This window comes from Melitaea cinxia, chromosome 28 (assembly GCF_905220565.1).
Source record: "Melitaea cinxia chromosome 28, ilMelCinx1.1, whole genome shotgun sequence".
In the NCBI taxonomy this organism is placed as follows: Eukaryota; Metazoa; Arthropoda; class Insecta; order Lepidoptera; family Nymphalidae; genus Melitaea; species Melitaea cinxia.
The window spans coordinates 900177-922612 of NC_059421.1; the positions used below are offsets into that span (position 1 = coordinate 900177).

Genomic DNA, 22436 nt, shown 5'->3' on the forward strand with positions numbered 1-22436 from the left:
TTTGACCCAAGAATAAATAATAAAAAATAAAACAAACGGGGTGAGCTAAATAAAACCGTTTAATTAAAAACAACTGGTGCAGAAGTAACGAACAGTCGAAATTATTGCATTACATGAGAATTTGTTTTCGAGACACAAATCAGAAATGGTAAAATTTAAACTAGCTGTTGCCGTATCATTATGTCAAACAGACATAATATGCTGTTGTGTTGTAGACAATTGTCCAAAAACTGAATTTTTAATTTTTAATTTTTGGTTGTTTGTTTTTTGTGAACTTAGCTGCGCATCGCGTCTAAACTATTAAACGGATTTGAATAAAAGCTACTTAAGTTCCTACTACGGGCTAGGAAATTATTATTTTTTTTATCCCGGGACCAAAAATGCTACCCTCATGTAAAAGAATTAAATTAAATTTGTAACAGCAAAGTTTAAGTTAGCAAAAAAAAAAACAAAATAATTAATAAAACCAATACTAAAATCCATTTAAAACGATACACAGTACTATCAGCAATTACTCGCACCAGCTTGCGTGGACCGACGACATCTGATTGACAATCCCCAACTAGACAATACAGCATAAATCGTTCGTCTGCATGCAAGAACTTTGAACAAGATACGCTTGGAAATGGTTTAGTTATAGATTAATGTTTATTTACATTGGAACACTTTGAACGTAACGCCATCTATTGGGTGAAGCTTGCATTTATAATCTATATATAAATATTATAAAGAGAACATTTTTGTTTTATTTCGAAATAGATTATATATTAAGTTAATAAACCATTTAAAATAATTATTTTACTATTAAAGAGTTTATGTGCCTCGCCTGTAGCAAAATATTACCATCAAAATTCAATATGAGAGAAACAGTTACAAATTCAATACAACCTCCATATATACGTAATAACATAATGTTTATCGTTTTGTTTTATCCAAGTCACTTAAAAAAAGTTGTTTCGCGATTACGTGTGATAGTAATAGAACATTATACGTTATTATTACGAATATAATGTTGCTACCAAGTAATTTGATACGAGATTAAAAAAAATAATTATGTAGAATTAGCTTGGGTTATATCATCTCATTTTTTATAGACCCCTGATGGCGATCGTTACTCATAAGAAAATTATAGGCTAAACTTGCAGTACAACAGTTTGGGGGATTAAGCTCTAACCCGTATTTGCTCAGCTGTGGGACGTTTACAAATTGAACCAGTTCCAATTATTTTACATATTTAAACTTAATATGCTTTTTAAGTTATAACTTAACTAGCATCCCATCCCGGCTTCGCACGGGTATTTAACAAAAATTTCATATTATTTTTTCCCTAATTTCTTTGATAATGTAGAATAGCCTTTGTCAACCGTGGATAGTGTAGCTTCCCAACAGTGAAAGAATTTTTCAAATCAGTTCAGTAGTTTCGGAGCCTATTCAATGCAAACAAACAAGCAATCAAATCTTTCCTTTTTGTAATATAGATAAATAATATATAAACATAACGATATGGAACCAGGAAATATTAATTTCGGTCAAAAACTCAATAACAATGCAGTATAACTGTATAATGATTTACTGTGTATTTGGATTGTTATACCTACCTCTAAAATTGGACTTAAAAGATTATCCCAACCCACGCCTTTACGATTGGTTTAATCAACCTATACAAGTACAAAAATACATTGACTGTCTTTCCAAAAAACACGGATACTGGTCACATTATCCTGGATAATGTGACCAGTATCAGCATAGGCTATAAAGCTACATTAGGGCTGAATAATAGTAATTAATGTAAATTAAAGTAAATACGAACGAAACCATAAAAGAACTACAAACTTTGAATTATCTGTATTAATTTATAATAACTTTATATTAATGGTTAGGTTAGGTTAGTTAACAAAAAAAAAGTCTGTTACAGTACCTTTTCATATATTCATCATCATCATCATCACAGCAGCCTTTCGCTTCATCCATCTATCATCAGCCAGCCATCGATTTCATATATTAATAACTTCAAAATAGAATTTACCTTTTCAGCAATGCCACTTTTATCATACTCTTAGTTCGGCACATAAAACCTAGTGTGTTTTGAAATGATGTGTAGACACATTGAAGATCCCACGTGAGACGTTTGATTAATTTAAGTGCAAACGTTTATATATTTAGTTTGAACTCGCAGTTTCATTTTAATCGTACTATACGATGACGTTTGAGATGAGTCATTATATTATTAAGTTGAAGCTTTATTTCAAAAGAATAATCCCCTCTGGAAAAATCTCATTAACGTCATAAAACTTAACTGAGGTAGGGCACAGCAGGACTTATCCTGCTCAAAATGTGTTGCAGCCTGATTGGGCAAGTACCTCGACCTTACAGAAGATCACAGCTAAATAATACTGCTTTCAAGCAGTGTTGTGTTCCTATGGTGAGTAAGGTGACCAGACCTGGGTGCGATTGGGTGTAGGGCGATTGGCGGCAGCGCGTTTGCGATGCTTCTGGTTTTACAGGCTTCTATAAGCTGCAATAATTGCTTACCATCAGTTATATACAAAAACATGGAAAATATATATAGATTACATAACTATGTACTGTGTGGCTACGGTACTAAAGAATTTAGCCACCCCCTCTCTTCCCGTGGGTGTCGTAAGAGGCGACTAAGGGATAAAACAGTTCCACTACCACATTGGAACTTAAAAAGCCGACCGGTGGCGGGATAACCATCCAACTGCTAGCTTTGAAATACACAGGCCGAAAACGGGCAGCAGCGTCTTCGGTGCGACAAAGCCAGCACTGCGGTCACCAACCCGTCTGCCCAGCGTGATGACTATGGGTAGCACGCATGAGTTCACGTTATTTTTGGCGTAAACTTGTGGAGGCCTATCTCCAGCAGTGGACTGTATAGGCTGTAATGATGATGATGACATAACTATGTAAAATAACGATTTAAAAGTTCTTTTTGTAGCCTTTAGACAGCTCCGCATTGGCACATAGAACATTGGCACTCCCCTGACTGCGCTATCGGTTGTTGGTTCGACCCCAGCTCACAGCAAACATTTGTAGGTATTCGCCACAAATGTTTAACGCGGTCGGGGCGTTTGTGCTTGTGTATTGTGATATAACCCGATATAGAAGAATCCTAGTAGCGGCCGCTGACTGTGTAGCGTTTTTTATTTAATTCTTATACACTATAAAATTCTCGTGTCACAATGTTAGTTATCATACTCCTCCGAAACTGCTGGACCGATTTTTATGAAATTTTCTGTGTATATCAGGTAGGTCTGAGAATCAACTTTTTCGGGGTCAGCTAGTATTATAAATTCATTTGATTGTAATAATTATTTCTGTGGAAGACTTGCCAGAGTACTCTCTGTATCTAGTAATTTCAATTTAGTGCAAAGTTGACCTTTATGTCAGTGCAATGGCAAATCGATGGTCAGTAACCATATCTTCAACGGCTTTTATCGAAGTCACATAACGTGGCAGTAAGACATTGTTTCGAACGTATTTTAAGGGTAAACTCTATTGGAAATTATTAGTGAAGTTAGTCATGTCTTCAGTATTTTTTGCCTGGAACTATTTATTTGCTTACTTTTTGTTTGTTGTTGTACTAAAACAAGGTGATCCAATGAACTTAGCGTCTAATTTTTTTTTGTGATTATACCGAGATTTGAAGTAAAACTTCTTTGCGCACGCTTGGCTTGAGAGTGTTACGAAAAGTGTGATCGGGAGAGGCGAACGGAAATTGAGACGGAGATATTATATAAATTAGTAAAGGTAGATAGAGAGAGAGAGTTACGTTTCGTAAGTTTTACTTCAGTCGTGTGGTCTAAGGCACACTCATTTTTTTTTATTTCTTTTATACAAATCTTATCTTCAAAATAACGATAAAAAAACAATTTGGTGCCGTTGTTCGGAAGTTATGCGCTTACATACACTTTTGCGATTCATTAGAACCGACTTTTAAAAAAAGGAGCAGCTTCTCAATTCGACTGTCTTTTTTTAATGTGCAAATGATCTCTTGTAGTTTTCATTTTATTAACCGACTTCAAAAAGGAGTTAGCTATCAATTTGATTATAGATTTTTTCGTATTTATCTTTAGAAATAAATGTAAATAAGGTAAGCAACTTAATGCTTGTGTTGTAGGTGTTGCGTATCCACATATACAGACTTTTTATATGGAAATAATAATGAAACCTCATTTCTTGTTTTTATTTTGTTTATAAAAATATTTGTTGATAGGTGTCAAGAATTTGTATTTTGAATTTTTCTGTATAATTTATGTTTCACAATTCGTTAATTCTATTTTATATTTTACTGCGTGGACGTTTTTAACCGACTTTAAAAAACTATAATTTTTTTATGTATGTTCGACGATTACTTCGTCGTTTATGAACCGATTTTTATAATTCTTTTTTTGCTGGAAAGGGAATATCCCTGGTGTGGTACCATGATAAGGAAACCGGGATCTGATGAAGGGATCCCAGAGAAATCGAGGGAAACTCTCGAAAATCAGCATAATTTTAATTTATCGAAAGCCAATATTTAAATTAATCGAAAGCTAATATTTATCATGTGTGCGCATTTAAATTTCATCGAGATCTAATTACAACTTTTGGAGTAATCTTTGATAATGCGTATTTACTTGACTGTTTTTTCGTCTACCTACGTTGTATTACTTTGTCGTTATAATTGAAGTCGGTTTTTTTCGTTTGCCTGCAAACACAATTATTTATATTATTATTATTATTATTATTCTTTAATAAAGAGTCGGTGGAGATAGCGAACATTAAGATGTCATTACTTCAACCGTTAAATAGCTCATTCCCTAATAGGTAACAGCCGACTTTTGTAACTATGTAAATACTTTTTTATAAATATACATAGAAATAATACATATAAAGTACGTGGCTCCGAAGTGAGATCGGTCTGTAAATCTTTAAGAGTGATTTGTCGCTTCTCTTGAAGAACAGTATCATACACTCCTGGATATAGACGCCACTAGTGGTTTCCAGCGAATCGAATCGATTTTAGAGTTCCAGTTGGAACTACTCGGACAATATAGTATTTTTATAAAAATACAATTATTACACCCAGACTCGGGCGGGAAACGAACCCGCAACCAGCGGGATAGAAAGCAGGGCCACTAGAAATTGCGCCAACGGATTAATTATAGTCAAATAAAGTATATTTATAAAACCTGAGCCTCTAAGTATAAAATTTTGATCCATAGCTCACAAACAATTTTTATTAATTATATATGATTAATATAAATGAGTCATACATGTCGTCAATTCGTTTTCACCATATACAAAGGCTGGTCGTGGGCAGCGCAAGGTTGTCGACCTGCTTTTCAAAGCCTTAGAAGGCGTTCAGTATTATATGTATGACATAATAATTCGAAATGAACTTATAACCCTGTGTTTAGCGGTTTTTATATTGCACTTGGTTAATATTGATTGAGTTTTGTGGTTGCTGTGACCCTTTTTACTACTCGTAATAAATAAAAAACAATAAAAAAATAAGTTGGTATTGACTCTCTTCAAATTTTATTACAAAACGAAATATAAAAAAAAAACGTTTTTTTCCAACACAGCCTGTTCCGGTGGTTGGTATTCGTTATGTCTTGTGGCGAGACGATTCATAACTACCCTCGAAAACTGCTTATAGGCGTAGCTCAGAAGTGAGATCGGTCTGTAATTCTTTAAGAGTGATTTGTCGCTTCTCTTGAATAACAGTATCACTATACTCCTGGATCTGGACGCCACTAGTGGTTTCGAGCGAATCGAATTGATTTTAGAGTTCCAGTTGGAACTACTCGGACAACATAGTATTTGGAGCAGCTTTGGTCATAGAATATATTTCACCAAGCGGGTCCGCTCTTTACGGAGTCATTTATTCAGAGTGACCCCCAAAAACGGGTGGTCGCTACTAAACCTTTTAACCACTGAGACATCTCTGAATATATGCCTTTTATCCGCTATGATGAAATCTATCTCGTTCCTCGTTCGTCCACCATCTAAGGTGCTCGTCTTTGATAGAAAAAATATCTTCACAATGGATCAAAGACTTTTGTAACTGGATCTGAACAAAATTCAATCTTATTTTAACACGAATAATCTTTTCCTATCTCAAGCTAAAATTATTTAAAAACCACGAAACCAACCAATTAACTACATACACTTATTTGGTGATTATAAATCGCTAGAGATTAATATAACATTAGAACACAATAACGATTGAGAGTTCATTGTTCTCCAAAGGTAACCTTTAAGAGGTTTTAATATCAGAATCTGGCCAACATTATTATAAAAAAATATATTATAAAATATAATACGATATAGAAGATAATAATAAAAACGTTTACATCTAAAAATTCTTAATTCTTATTCTAACACCCAACGGCACTTACTAGGATTTACCACTGTGTCCGGACCACGTCCAATAGAAAATGTAAGCCATGTGCGGGGATCGAACCCGAAACCACCAGCGTAACAGTCATAACCTAGTGCTGTGACCGCTGTGCTAACATCACTAATTAGTTATTGTAAAGGAACGCCTTAACATTGTAAATGATTCTGTAATTTATTTTTATACGAGAGAATTTAAAAGGAATTCATACCGCTATTTTGTTACGTAACATTCTTACATTAATTGATTTACAGTTGTGTGTTTTGTAATTATTTCGTCAACTATTTTGTTATTTTATATTATTGCTTATTTTATTTATTTATAACATTGATTGTCAAACGCAACGATATCGTGGCAATATTTTAATCCTTGTATATCTATACAAACAACTGCGCATCGCGGTTTTACTCGCGTAATTATTTATTTATTTACACTTTCGCACACCAGTTTTAAGAGTATTACGAATCTAATATGTAAAATTCCCGTGTCGCGGTGTTTGTAGTTAAACTCCTCCGAAACGCCTTGACCGATTCTCATGAAATTTTGTGTGCATAACGTGTAGGTCTGAGAATCAAACAACATTTATTTTTCATACCCCTAAGTTATAAAGGGGGGGGGTTGAGAGGGTTGATAAAATATTATGAAATTTTGTGTGTATATCGGGTAGGTCTGAGAATCGGCCAACATCTATTTTTCATTCCCCTAAGTTATGAGGGGGGGGGGGTTGAGAAGGTTAAAAAAATATATGGCAAAACAACGTTTGCGGGGTCAGCTAGTGATATATAAAAATAGTTAATTAAAAGGGTGAATTCAAAAAAATCCGTTCTACGTGACACTAGCGAAATCATCTGTGGTCGATAGGCATCATTGAAGAAGAACATATAATTTTTTTTTTTGTTAAATATACAATTCATTTTATTTTCACCAAAATTGCCATTAAGAAAATTTGTGTTTTGAAGTTCATTTAAGATACAAATAAGCCACGTTTTGTAACATTTTTATAACAAAGTTTAGTTTTAGCCAAATTTCGTAACATTATTACGTATTTTGAGATAAATTACTGCAAATAGATAAAAATTATTATGATTTATATAATTATAAATATAATGCCCCCGCTTCCGTTCGAGTGTTGAGTTTCAATGTCAGAATCGCATGACTCGTAACTAATATTGTTTAAAAATAAATTATTACTGTGTGTTTGCGTGTATTGTTTTCGTCATACTTTTTTATTTACTTCAAGGGTTTCAAACAAGCTAACTTAGGTGTAGCCGCGGGGCACAACTAGTATTAACATAAATAACGCGGGTTGGCTGGAAAATTTCTGGAATTTTTATCCGTTAAACAGATGGGTGAAAGTTGTTTCTAGTTTTGATCCCATACTATAAACAAGATGGTAAACAAAAACGTTGACGTATAAGAAGCGTAGATACTTCGAACATTAAAGCGCCGATATAGATTCATTTACATCGTCAAGATTAAAAAACAAGGTTACTGAGATATGTTTAAGTAAGGAAAGCTATTAAAAAGGATATTTACATTAACTTGGAGTGCAGTACGTCTTTCTAAAATTTATTATACTTTCGCTCGAAATATGCGTGTATTTAGAACAATGAAATGAGTATCTACAAAAAATATGTGTACCTATCTATTTATTTATTTGTATTTTATCAGTATCTACAACTATATCTAATAGAAAAATTACGTTTGTAAAGTTTTTGTATTTATGTTTGTAAAGATGAATATAAACATTATTTCATTTTAAATTATGTAAACCGTTTATTAGGAGTTGAGATACAGATCATAATAACTATTGTTTGAGTATATTCTTTCGAAACTTGTGCGCATGTCATCCGTCACAGTGACAGTTGGTTGCGCGCGAAAATGGCCGGTTTCGCGCCAAACGTAAGTGAGCTAATGTTAGGTGATCTGATTTAGAACGGAAATGGCATGGTTATTTTCTTACCCGCCTGCGCATGCTTCTAATATTGATGTACACCACGTAAGCTAAACGAATTTATGTAATTAATATCGCGATAACCCTGATGTTCTTAATATATATATATATATTGTTAGCTTAAAATACGTCAATGAGAATTTTCTAAGTAAATTCTCATTTTAAAATATTATTTTTCAAAGCAATGTCCAATTTGCAGTGTTCCGGTCTAAAGAATTTCAATTACAGTTTGCGCCGGTGGTAATTCTTATAGTAAGTCAAATACAAAAATGTCTAGATTTACAATGCTTAAGTTTTGCTTCAAATACAATAAAGTTCAGTGAGTTTGTTAGTTTGTTTAAATATGGTATCGCTTGGAAAAAAAATTGCGGTTGGGAGTTCTAATTTCTTAAATTATCCACCAACTCGTAGTATATCGCCTAGTGGATTAGGCTCTGATTTTTTATAATTAGGGTATCAAACAAGCGTACGGTTCACATGATGTTAAGCGGTTACTGTAGCACATAGACACCTCCAACAACACAAGCTTGTTTGCCGACTATCCCCTACCCTCCCCAGGAAGTAGGGTAGGGTTACTTCCCCAGTCAAGCTGCTGCAAATTTTAAGCAAAGCATTTCCTCTTGTGCCCTACTATAATAACCTATAGTAAATACTTAACTTTTTATAATTTAAAATATAAAAAGATATTTGAAATACTTTGCATTAATCACAAGACAACAAATAATAAACAATTAAACGCCATTGGTTCGTGACAGGCCTTGACGAGGTCAGCTAAAAAACAATGTCATCTGCGTTTTTTTTTTTTGAACACAAAGTTTCTTGTAACCACGACATTAGACTGCCGTCAGTCTATTGTCTATTTTCCGGTGTCTTATTCTTACAAAAAACTCTTATATAAAGACATTTATTTACGCAAAGATTTATAATCCAGAATATACTGTATTGTGTAATTTTTAAATCGCTTTGAAAGTCTTTCATGAGAGTACATTATAATGTCAGATTAAGTTAAGCTATTGTAAAAAAACGCACGCCGATAGTAAAAAAAATGTATGTAGTACAAATGGCATGGGTAACTAAGAGCCCGTGGATGTTGTTGTAATAATTTAAAAAAAAATATAGGAATATAGATTCGAACGAAAGAAGCTCGAGAAATGTGGTTTTTAGGTGATTTAAAAAAAATAGTACTGGTCAAAAAAATAGTAGTGGTAAATAGTGTGGGTCGGCTTCATGAAGATCGATTAAAAACTTTTTTGTTATTTAATTTTTGTTTTTTGTTATTTTGGCCAGTGATACGCTTGAAGTGAAGTGTATGTATTATACGATTAAATTGTTTGTGTCTTATTTCTTTTTTAAATGTTTGCATAAAATGGCAGATAAACTGAAGTAGGCTCTACCTAAAATATTACCATTTTATTGAATGCGTTTCTATAACTTTTTAGGAATATTCGTGTAAGAAATAGTTTCTTTTTTTTAATTATAACAAATGATTCATTGTAGTTCTTATTTTAACCGACTTCAAAAAAAGTGTGTTACCTCAGATTTTTTCTGGGTGGACCGATTTTGATGATTCTTTTTTTAAAAGACATCTGGTGTTTGTCGTGTGGTCTCATTTAAGTTTGATCAAGATCTGACTAGTATTTTTAGAGCTATCTTTAATGTGTACGCGTATTAACTATACTATTTTTACGCCGACCTCCATTGTATTATACATCATAATTGTTTATTGTGTGTTCCGATTTTGATGATTCTTTTTTTAATCTAAAACTAATACTTGTCATGTGATTCCATCTATCGAATCGAATAGATAGTCGATATATCTATTAAATACGTATATAAAATAAATCTACATTAATTTTATTAAAATTTAATATATAGAAGTTGAAAAAAAAAGCAAAATGATAAAATAGAAACTTACTCGAGTAATTAATAAAAGTAAATATACAATAATTATAAATATAGTTTACGAAAATAAAAATAAAAACGAAATTAACTTTCGCATAGTTTAGATGATTTTGAAATATCTTATACAGAGCGTGAATTCCGAGCGAGACTCGTTCACAAATTGTTACAAAACGCCTGTTTGAAAATTATTTAAATTTAAACGTTACTTAAGAAATACAATGCTTATGCAAATTACACGTACTGTAAAAAATATATATTAAACATTTGAAATGATATATGGCTCTTGTTAGCATCTCAAGTGGTAAATATATGTATACTTTTTTTTAATATTTACATTTACCTAAGCGTTTGGGATAGATTTGGATAAAAAGTGGTGATTGGAATGTCATCCTGTTCCATTCCTATACCATCCTTGTTTAAATATAAATGCTTGCAAACGAAAACTAAAAACGTCTTTCATTTACATCGACAAGTCATATTATTACAAGAAATCAAAAAAATAATTAATAAAATGCGAGAATAACTGAAAAATTACTTATCAGACCTCGATCAAATTTACCTTGTGGACCAAATGACACGCATCATTATCGTACGCTTGGCAACCCTAGTCACTAGTGACGTACGACCTAGACTTGATCTAGGAATGAGGTAATTAGCTAACAGTACTTAAGTCTACTAAGACATGCTTTCGCTGGATGCATAAGCAAACGAGGCGCCACAAAGAATGTTTAGATACAATTGATTTCTAAATTGTTTTGAAAAGCACATGGGTATTATCTACAACTGAGCACAACAGGAAGTATCCAGTTCAAATTGTGGAGCCAAGGGAAGTACCTTACAGAAGATGACAGCTAAATAATACTGCTTTCAAGCAGTGTTGTGTTTCTGTGGTGAGTAAGGTGTTCAGAGCCCCTGTGGGGGATTGGGGGTAGGGTTGGCAACGCGTTTGCAATGCTTGTACGTAGTGTTGCAGGAGTCTATAAGTTACGGTAATTACTTACCATCAGGTGAGCCATGCGCTTGCTTGCCGACTTAGTTATACATAAAAAAATACGAACAAACATACAATATTAAAAATATGATATTATATTTTTTATGATCTAAAAAAATATAGCAAATATTTTTATTTTATTTTTTTTTTACGTTGTAAAACTATACATATAATTTCTTAAATAAATCATTGTAGTGGATTATGTTCTGACTCTTGTCCTATACGGAGAATAGGACCTATGCCCAACAGTGGGATATTACAAGCTGAATCTATCCAACGGTAGCTTATAAAATGTCAGTTATTAATAACAAACTAGTGGACGCCCAGTGTTCGAAATTCGAATATAATTTAAATTATAGCTTTGAGCATTATTAAGGTTCTGTTGTCAAAGACTATAACTTCTATAATAATAAACAAAAGAGTATATATGCATGTATGTGTGTCAAATATATGGTAGTTTGTGTGATGTTTTTTTATTGATTTAATGTATTATGCATAATTAAAAAAAAATATTGGCATTCTGAGCTCCTTCTCTATATAAACTGTAAGTGTGCGAAATTTCGTAGTCTTGAGTCCGCGCAATTATCGTAAAATGAGGTAGGTACAAAGTTTTTGCTTCACATATTAATATACAGATTATAAAGAATTAACTTTTTATATATTATTAATTTATAATAAGAAACTATGTGTCGTTTTATTATGCGTGATAATGGTAAATAGGTAACTATTAAAAATAATATACATTTTTAATTTTGTTATTATTAAATTGTAATAATTTTTTTTTTTACTTTCGTCCTTTATTTTTATCCCCTTTTACTTTTATAAGTTTTTTGTTTGTTAACCAAGTCTCAAAAGAAATTCAGTGTTAAAGAAATATTAAAAATATCACAGTATACTATGAAGTAATTATATAACTACTTGTTCAATATTAGTTCAGTATACCGCTCTGTCATTTTGTCAAACTCCACAGTAGCGCAGTCATGATAGAGTTTAGGAGAAATTAAGGCGAAAGTTGAATTTAACATATGACTTTCTTTTAGTTTTCTAATAACACTGTTTAAAAGTGTGATTAAAAGTTGCAATTATTAAATTATCATTAATTTTTATCCATTATTTTAGATGAAAACGATGTATGGAAAATTAAAATAATTTCAGAAATTTTCTTAAAATTGTATGATAATTTGTACTCTAAACAATATAAAATAACATTTAATGGCAGCCAGTATGATAAAATCCTCGTATCGAGAGTCAACACACACAGACTCACACAGAACATACATAAATAACCAGACTAATATACATTTGTATGGTCTGTACAAATATTTCTCACTGCGGATCAAACTCGCTAACGTTAGCGCATATTAAAAAAAAAAAGATATTTTTGAGTATGTTAGCAATATAGACGTCGTATTATTAGTAATAACTCTAACACTACCCGTCAGATCTCCCAGATTTAAATGGGTCCACGTGACAAGCGCCAGCTTTCGACTACAAAAGGTATCATTAAAATCTGTACGCCCAGTAACAACTTATGAGTTAAAACATATAAACAGTCAAATGAGTACCTCATCATTTTAAGTCAGTTAATAATAGCATTACAAAACATAAATACCTGTTTTGATTTAAAAACATCACTTTTAGAGGATATTTCGTTTTGTTATGCTTCAGATTACAATTATAACGCGTAATTATAATTATATCCGTTATAAAATATAGCCCTGAATTCTTTTTAACCGACTTGAAAAAAGGATATTTTTTATGTATGTTCGGGGATAACTCCGTCGTTTATGAACCGATTTTGATAATTCTTGTTTCGTTGGAAACGAGATATCCCTAGTTTGGTACCATGATAAAGGAAACCAGGATGTGATGATGGGATCCCAGAGAAATCGAGGGAAACTCTCGAAAATCCGCATAACTTTTTACTGGGTGTACCGATTTTGATGATTTTTAATTTAATCGAAAGCCGATGTTTATCATGTGGTCACATATAAATTTCATCGAGATCTGATTACAACTTTTGAAGTAATCTTTGATAATGCGTGTTTACTCGACAATTTTTTTGTCTACCTACGTTGTATTACTTGTCGATATAATTGAAGGCGGTTTTTCTTCAAACACAATTATTTACACTGCACACTGCCTGCAAACAATTATTTACACTTAAAATCTATTTTGTTCTTCCACTTCAACTTCTTTTGGTTTAAATGACATTTTTTTTAAAGTACTGCGGATTTTATTGGCGATTAATCTTTGCTGAATCTTAAATCCGAATCAGTGGTAGCTTTACGTTAACTCATCATCATCATCATTTCAGCCTATCACAGTCCACTGCTGGACACAGGCCTCCACAAGTTCACGCCAAAAATGGCGTGAGCTTATGTGTGTTGCCTAGTCACTACGCTGGACAGGCGGGTTGGTGACCGCAGGGCTGGCTTTGTCGCACCGAAGACGCTGCTGCCCGTCTTCGGCCTGTATATTTCAACGCCAGCAGTTGGATGGTTATCCCGCCATCGGTCGGCTTTATAAGTTCCAAGGTGGTAGTGGAACTGTGTTATCCCTTAGTCGCCTATTACGACACCCACGGGAAGAGAGGGGGTGGCTATATTCTTTACTACCGTAACCACACAGGTTACGTTAACTATGATTAATAAAAAAACGTAAACAAAAGTTCGTAAAAAAAGATTAGAACCAATAATTTAGTATGAAGGTTTAACTAGACCTGTCGAGATATTTAACACAGCCTCTTTTAAGTATTTTTAAAGTTTTTTAAATGTCTGACCTTGATATTAGACAAACAAATCTATATGACATTAATTTTTAAAATATCAGTAACTATAGTAACTGAATTGAATCAATTTAGTACCTAAATGTTACCGGGCGTAGTGGGCGGTAGCCATATACGTGGTCGGGTGCAATATTCAATTTTACTTCGTTTTTATTGTTTATAAATAAAACACGCTATATAATTTTATAGCTAACTAGCGACCCGCCCCGGCTTCGCACGGTTTCAAAAACTATCAGTGTTCCTCTACTCTATATTATGCATTTTTTATACATATACCTAAACATTCCTCTGGAATCACTCTATTTACTAAAGAAAACCGCATCAAAATCCGTTGCGTAGTTTTAAAGATCTAAGCATACAGACAGCGGGAAGCGACTTTGTTTTTAACCGATTTCAAAAAAGGAGGAGGTTACTCAATTCGACCGTATATATATATATATATATATTCTCGGAGATAACTTCGTCATTTATGAACCGATTTTGATAATTCTTTTTTTGTTTGAAAAGAAATATTTTAAGTGAGATACCGTGATAAGGAAACCAGGATCCGTTGAAGGGATCCCAGAGAAATCGAGGGAAACCCTCGAAAATCCGCATAACTTTTTACTGGGTGTACCGATTTTTATGATTTTTAATTTAATCGAAAGCTGATGCTTATCATGTGGTTGCGTTTAAATTTCATCACGAGCTGATTACAACTTTTGGAGTAATCTTTGATAATGCGTATTTATTATTTATATTATTTTTTTACTAGTCTATTTTTCGTCTACCTACGTTGTACTACTTGGCGATGTAATTGATGTCCCGTCATAATTGGTCCAGTCGTTTCAAAGATTAGCCGGAACAAACAGACAGATACACAGACAGAAAAAAATTATAAAAAAAATTATTTTGGTATATGTACCATGTCGCCTAGACCGAATATAAAAACATTATATCAAAAATTTCGATCTAGCGGGTACTCGTTCCATAGCTTAATTGTCTAGAGCACCGACACGGTCAGTCGGAGATGCAGGTTCGATTCGCTGGAACGGTCGATTTTTGATATGATATTTAAAAAAAAGTTTATATACATATGAATTTAGTACAAAGCAGCTATTTTAATATTACAAACAGACACTCCAATTTTATTTATTTGTATAGAATAATTGGATAATATTATGAAACGAACGATTGAACACATTTTACAGTGTTGTGATGTAATCGATAAATAAAAATGTAATTGTGTTGATAAAACGTTTCTTGATGTAATACTTTTAAATTTTCATTGAAGTTAGTGTTTTCACTCGGGTTAAAAGTTGAATATTTTTTTAATTACTTTTCATATTTGAGATTTTATTATTATTTTTTATTTGTTTTTCTTTTTGAAGTAAAGCTTCTTTGCGCACACTTGACTTGGGAAGAAAGCTGGTGAATGCGTGACGAGAGCGTTACGAAAAGTGTGATCGGTTGAGGCGAACGGAGCAAAATGAGAGGTGCGAATACACATTTTCTTTCTCTCTTTCTCTCATAGCCAGTTACGTTTCGTATATCTAAGACACAGTGCAGGCCTATTGTGCAGAAGTTTTACTTTAGTCGTGTGGACTAAGGAACACTCGAGTTTTTAGAATACAAGTTGCCTACAAACATTTAATGTTCTATCATTCTTAACATTTGGATAAGAGCATCTGAAATTAGCGCGTTCAAAATAATATAGTTCATTGGTCTACATAATTTTTCTACAACCATTTTTAGCTTACAAAAGGTATTTTAAACATGGACATATTGAAAATACCGTAGAACCAAAAAGCCATGTCCCGGGGAGGCTTGCTGTCAAAAACGTTCAGCCGAACAAAATTGTCAGAAAATACCCGAATACCTTAACACCCCTAATATATAAGTTGTTTCCTTTTTCTCTTAATTTATGGAGTGGCAAATTAAAATGACCCCGGGCGCTGAATCTTAAAATACGCCACTAATTATTAGCATACTTAAATTAGACATCTCTCGTCTCTGTATATCTAAGTGTATTACATATTTATAACGTATGCCTTATTTGATTGTTAAAAAAAATGTAGCTATATCAGTCAGATGTTACTTATAACACAAGAATTAATTTGTTTTCTTTAGGTACAGACGACACGTAACGAAAGTAAAGAATATAGCCAACCCTTCTCATTCCGTGGGTGTTGGAAGAGATGACGAAGGGATAACACAGTTCCACTACCACCTTGGAACTTATAAAGCCGACCGATGACGGGATAACCATCCAACTGCTGGCTTTCAAATACACAGACCGAAGATGGGCAGCAGCGTCATCGGGGCGGCAAAGCCAGTCTTGCGGTCACCAACCCGCCAGCCTATCGTGGTGACTATGGGCAAAACACATGAGTTCGCGTCATAGTTTCTGGCGCGAACTTGTGGAGGTCTATGTACAGCAGTGGACAGCGATAGGCTAAAGTGATGATGTGATGAAGTGAGATACACACATACAAACACGTGCACGTGTTTGTATGTGTAACATATACAAAGCCTAAAGTGTGTAGGATTACTTAAATTTTTAATTTAATTAACATCTAGCTGTTTAGTTCTCTTGCGAAAATAAAACACAAATGAAAAATATTTCAATATGCACATAATAAATTAAATATGCACATAATTAATTCAATAATTACAAGTTGAACGTCCTTGATCCGTCCGAATGTTTAAAACAGTTGTTTTGGTAACACTTTTTCATTACTTACGTTTCTTGCATACTTTGTCGAATTTCGTAACGCTATATTTTTTCCATTATCGATTTTTGAAGTATATTTTTTTTACGCACGCTTGACTTGGAGAGCAAAGTTGATGAATGTGTAACGTGATCGTTACAAAAGTGTGATCAGGCGAGGCGAACGGAAGTTGAGAGGAAGATATAAGTTAGTGTAGATAGTAAGAGAGAGTTATGTTTCGTAAGTTTAACTTCAGTCGTGTGGTCCTGACAATAATGAACACAAAAATAAGAAATCCAATTTGATGCATCGTTCAGAAATTATGCGCGTACATACATTTACGGCAATTCAGTTTTAATTCGAAGTTTGAGGTGACCCTGCTTTTTACTCCAGAAGTTATGACTTAGATTCTCTCCCGATTCTGGGTGCAATATATATTTATTTGTACGTATATTTATCAAAAAAGTATAGCTATTTCCGTTGGTTGGTTGGTCCGTGTGGCTACGGCACTAAAGAATTTAGCCACCCCCTCTCTTCCCGTGGGTGTCGTAAGAGGCGACTAAGGGATAACAAGGTTCCACAACCACCTTGGAACTTAAGAAGCCGACCGATGGCGGGATAACCATCCAACTGCTGGCTTTGAAATACACAGGCCGAAGACGGGCAGCAGCGTCTTCGGTGCGACAAAGCCAGTACTGCGGTCACCAACCCGCCTGCCCAGCGTGGTGACTATGGGCAAAACACATGAGTTCACGTTATTTTTGGCGTAAACTTGTGGAGGCCTATGTCCAGCAGTGGACTGTATAGGCTGTAATGAATGAAAAATGAAAATTTCCGTTTGCATACCTAACAGGTAAACAACAACTATATCTAACAACAACAACTATACCTCAGCGGTATAAATATGTTAAACTCATTAAACAAATAAATTCCAGACACACACACAATACACAATACAAAAAACTATGCCGTGTCATATTAAAAATATATTATACGTTATTTTTGAATTTGCAAGTTTTTGAAATTCATTGAAATATTGTGAAAATGAAATTTCTTTCACTATATTATATACAATATGATTTTGTTAATTCTGAAGTTTCATATATGAAACAGAAAGTAATTTTTAATTACTACAATGATAACGGATTTTATTACGACTTTTAGACTTCTTTAATAAAACATGAGACTGTTATATGAAGAAAGAGTGAAAATGTGATTTATTATTATTATATTAAGCTTATACATAAAAAAATAAATTAATTTTATTTTATTTTTATGACGTTCAATATTAAATTTTATATATTAAATCTTATTATTACTTATTAAAATCGATTTGCGTCTGAGTGTTTGTTTATTAGGGAAAGTAGTAAGCCTTAAAATATTACACTATGACGCATAAAGCAGAGCAATAAATTTAAAAGCTATATTTGATTAAAAATTCACTTCGAACTATTGATATTATTCGCAATAATCTTGAATTGATTTTCATATAACCTTTTTCGTAAATAATTTAATTTTTGTTTTATTTGTAAATTTGTAATGTATCGTTGTGTCAATACATCAAATTATATAAATGAATGTAGAATTATTGGATAATAATCGATCTGGAGATATGAAATTATATATTTTTATAATATATGTTATATCATATATTGATTATTTCAAACATCCTTATATAAAAGTATCTAATCTTAATTCTCTATAATGTCACTGTCTGTCTGTCAATTTTTAATATTTTTAATTTACCGATTATTTTTGTTGATACTTTATGACATATATTACCAATACTAAGAATATAACAATATTAAAACAAATTTGTACTCACGGTGACTTCGAAGCGCCCCTGGAACCTTTAACACTATCAGCTGACAACACTTTAAAAGCCTCACTACCAGTGTCCACAACAACGGTCCGTTTCGCTGAACTCGGCGCACTTTTCACTTCAAAATTCTCAGCGATACTCCTAACCTTCCCCTTCACAGACTTGACAGATCTACTTGATAGATCATAATACCTATCCTGGGCATGTATCAACTGCGTAACCGTAAAAGCATCAGGTTTTTTCAAATCGATTTTCGGTCCGAATAAATCATCTCGTTCGAAAAATCGATCATCTTCTAAATCTTTAGACGGCGATATATCGTATCGTGATTCGATCGTTATGTCCAATATCGGGTCGGTTAAGTGCGATCGCTCAGTGAACGCGTACGGCGTGTTAGCTAGCTCCTCCTCGAAGCTATTGTATCTACTTCGGAAAAGCGACTGTGTCTCCCCTCCATCTTCGTACTTCCCACCGAAGATGTCGTACTGACCGAAGCGTTTGTTGATCGTGTCGAACTTCGGGTCGGATATTTGCTTGTCCGGACTTGCTGATGGTGTCATGTCGATGTGTAGTATACCGTTTTCGTCTGTGTATTTCAGTTTTAGCGCCATTTTTACATTTTTTTTAAATTCGTTTCTGCAACAAAAGAGGTTTCATTAATAATTTTGATAGATATTCTAACATTTTTTAATTTAAATTATATTCCGATGTATGTTGCTTATAATAGACATTTATTAAAAATTTGAATTAAAAATATGTAAGTAATTGAATTCAAATGAAAAAGATACATCCGTAATTTTTAGTTGATAATAGTATTAATTATTAAAATTAATTGAAAAATAAAACTTTTTAGTAAAAAAAAAAAGAATGCAAAACAAAGCTGTAACAAAAAAACCGTTTAATTTTGTTAAATTCTAATTACTTTCTAAATAACACTGACATTTTGTTAAGTAAAATCAAAACAATCTGATACAATAAACGTTGTTAAAATTATCTTTTCTTCAAGGTCTCTCAGCAATCAATCGTTTTCTGTAACTGTTTTTATATTTAATTTTTGTTAATATTAATCATTACAAAAATTTCCTTGCATTTATTTTCATTAATAAAATAGCCATAGGCTTAAAATTAGGTACTAGGTCGCTTCAGACGGTAATATCCCACTGCCGGGCATAGGCCTCTTTCCCTATGTAGGAGAAGGATCAGAGCTTAATCCACCACGCTGCTCCAATGCGGACTGGCGCATATATTCCCTACTATGAGTAACGATCGCTATCAGGCGTACACGATAACAAACGGGGCCGACAGCTTAACGTGCTCTCTAAGGCACGATGGGAGACCCACACGGACTAATAACTAGACTGGAAATAAATATTTGTATAAACACAAATATTCATTCCGAGCGGGAATCGAACCCGCGACCGCGATATTGCACACGCACCATTACACCAGAGTGGTCATCTTTAAAACTTGGTATCCTATCTTTATCATTCGTTTTTTTTAACCGACTTCGAAAAAAGGAGGAGGTTACTCAATTTGACCGTATATATATATATATATATATATATATATATATATATATATTTTTTTATGTATGTTCGGAGATAACTTCTTCGTTTATGAACCGATTTTGATAATTCTTTTTTTGTTGGAAAGGAGATATCCATAGTTTGGTACCATGATAAGGAAACCAGGATCTGATGATGGGATCCTAGAGAAATCGAGGGAAACTTTCAAAAATCGTAAGGGTAACTAGTAAATTTAATCATGTGTTCATTAAGTACTATAAAGTACTACTAATTAATAAAGGTCTGGAGTCGATCTGATGATGGAGAACAAAGATAGTCGAGGGAACTCTTCAACAATTTATAGCAATTACCTGGTTTTTGAACTTAATTCGTTTCTATTGATGAGAACTTTGCACCTGTATGAGTTATAAGTGCCATTACAGTCTGATGATGGAGACAAAAGATAGTCGAGGGAACTCTTTAACGATTTATAGCAATTACCTGCTGCTTGAACTTGATTCGTTTCTATTTATGAGAACTTTGCATATGTATGAGTTATAAGTGCCATTTCAGTCTGATGATGGAGACGAAAGATAGTCGAGGGAACTCTTCAACGACTTATAGCAATTACCTGGTGTTTGAACTTAATTCGTTTCTATTGATGAGAACTTTGCACCTATATGAGTTACAAGTGCCATTACAGTCTGATGATGGAGACGAAAGATAATCGAGGGAACTTTTCAACGATTTATAGCAATTACCTGCTGTGTGATCATCTGTGTCGCAGGAACAGGTTTGATGATGGAGCCCATAAACACTCGAGGGAATTTCTCAACAATTTACAGCAGTTACCTTTTGCTGTTTGACGACCGCTTTGATATAATGGTGTCGGCGGCGCCTAAACACCGACGGTCGCGGGTTCTATTCCCACTCGGAGTGGATATTTATGTTTATACAAATATATTTTTTCGGTTTAGTTGTTAATCCTTGTGGTTCTCCCAACCTAGCCTCGGAGAACACGCTAGGCTGTCAGTCCCGGTTGTTATTACGTACACCTAATAGCGAACTTTACTCATAGTATGCGTTAGCGCAGCGGTCACAGCACCGGCTATTGCGCTGGCGTTAGTGGGTTCAATCCCCGCGCACGACAGGCATTTGTATTGGCCATATAGATGTTTGTCATGATCTGGGTGTTTTTGCTTGTGTATTGTGTATGTTTCCGAACCCCCGACATAAGAGAAAAAGCATTCTTGTTAGGTCTACCCATCACTAAAAATTGTAAAATAAAATACTTTTTAACAAAAAAAAAACCGACTTCAAAAAGGAAACTAAAAAGTGAAAAATAAATTTACTTAGTACAAAGTAATTCGTATTTTGATTTAGTTAATCAGAAATGATTAAATAAATATTTTATAATTTTGAACTTGGTGCCAAGTAAATACTACAACAACCTGGCTACAATAACAAATACAAACAACACACACACAACAGACAAGTACAAAAAATATTATTAGATATGTCAAAACAATAACAGAATAATAACAGTATTCAACCTAATAGTCAATGAAACAAATTATGAAATGAAAGAAAACTGAATACAACTTACGAGTAGATACTAGAGTAGTTATTGTTTTACTTGGCACCGACTTAGTAGTTTACTAACTAATGTAACAGTATTATGTGTCCGTTTATTTGTGGAAATAAATATGAAATATATATCTGTATTAAATGTATAACACACAAATTGTTCATTTAAATGTAACTTATAATAAATACAATTGTAAGGAGCCTTGATCACGTCACGCGTCTAAACGTAACACTCCATTGCTTTTCGACAAAAAAATATATCAAGTACGTTATTGTTTAATTTATTTTATAATAATACTAAATTGAAATGAGATAGGAGACAGCTGGAAACATCTGGAGTAGTCCTAATGTATCTCAATCTTACAGAAGATCACAGCTAAATAAGCCTAGTCTCAAGTATTGTTGTGTTCTTGTGGTGAGAAAAGTAGCCAGAGCGACTGGGGTCGAGGGTGGGGTCAGTAGCGAGCTTGTAATCCCTGGTGTTGCAGTCGTCCATAGGTGACATCATAGTAGATTTAAAAAACAACTATGACAGAGCGTTGGCGCAGCGGTCACAGCACTAGCTGTTACGTTGGCGGTCGCGGGATCGATCACTACTCACGACAGATGTTTGTTTTGGCCATATAGATGATTGTTGTAGTCTGGGCGTTTGTACTTGTGTATTGTAGGTGTTTCCGGACCCCCGACACAGGAGAAAATCCTACTGGGGACCGTTAAGTGTGAAGCGTCCTAACTGTCGGGGTTACGGTCGCAGATTCGATCACTGCTTATGACAATATTTGCATAAAATA

The 22436-nt window shown here is 33.6% G+C and overlaps 1 protein-coding gene across 1 annotated transcript in view; it reads right to left on the reverse strand.

Annotated features, from left to right (window-relative positions):
• LOC123667384 (protein stum) overlaps positions 1-19164 on the reverse strand; it is a 59797-nt gene extending 40633 nt beyond the window's left edge. The window contains exon 1 of the mRNA XM_045601293.1: positions 18557-19164. Within this exon, the coding sequence (XP_045457249.1) occupies positions 18557-19164 (608 nt within the window). The remainder of the gene's footprint in view (positions 1-18556) is intronic.
• Between the last annotated feature and the right edge of the window lie 3272 nt (positions 19165-22436).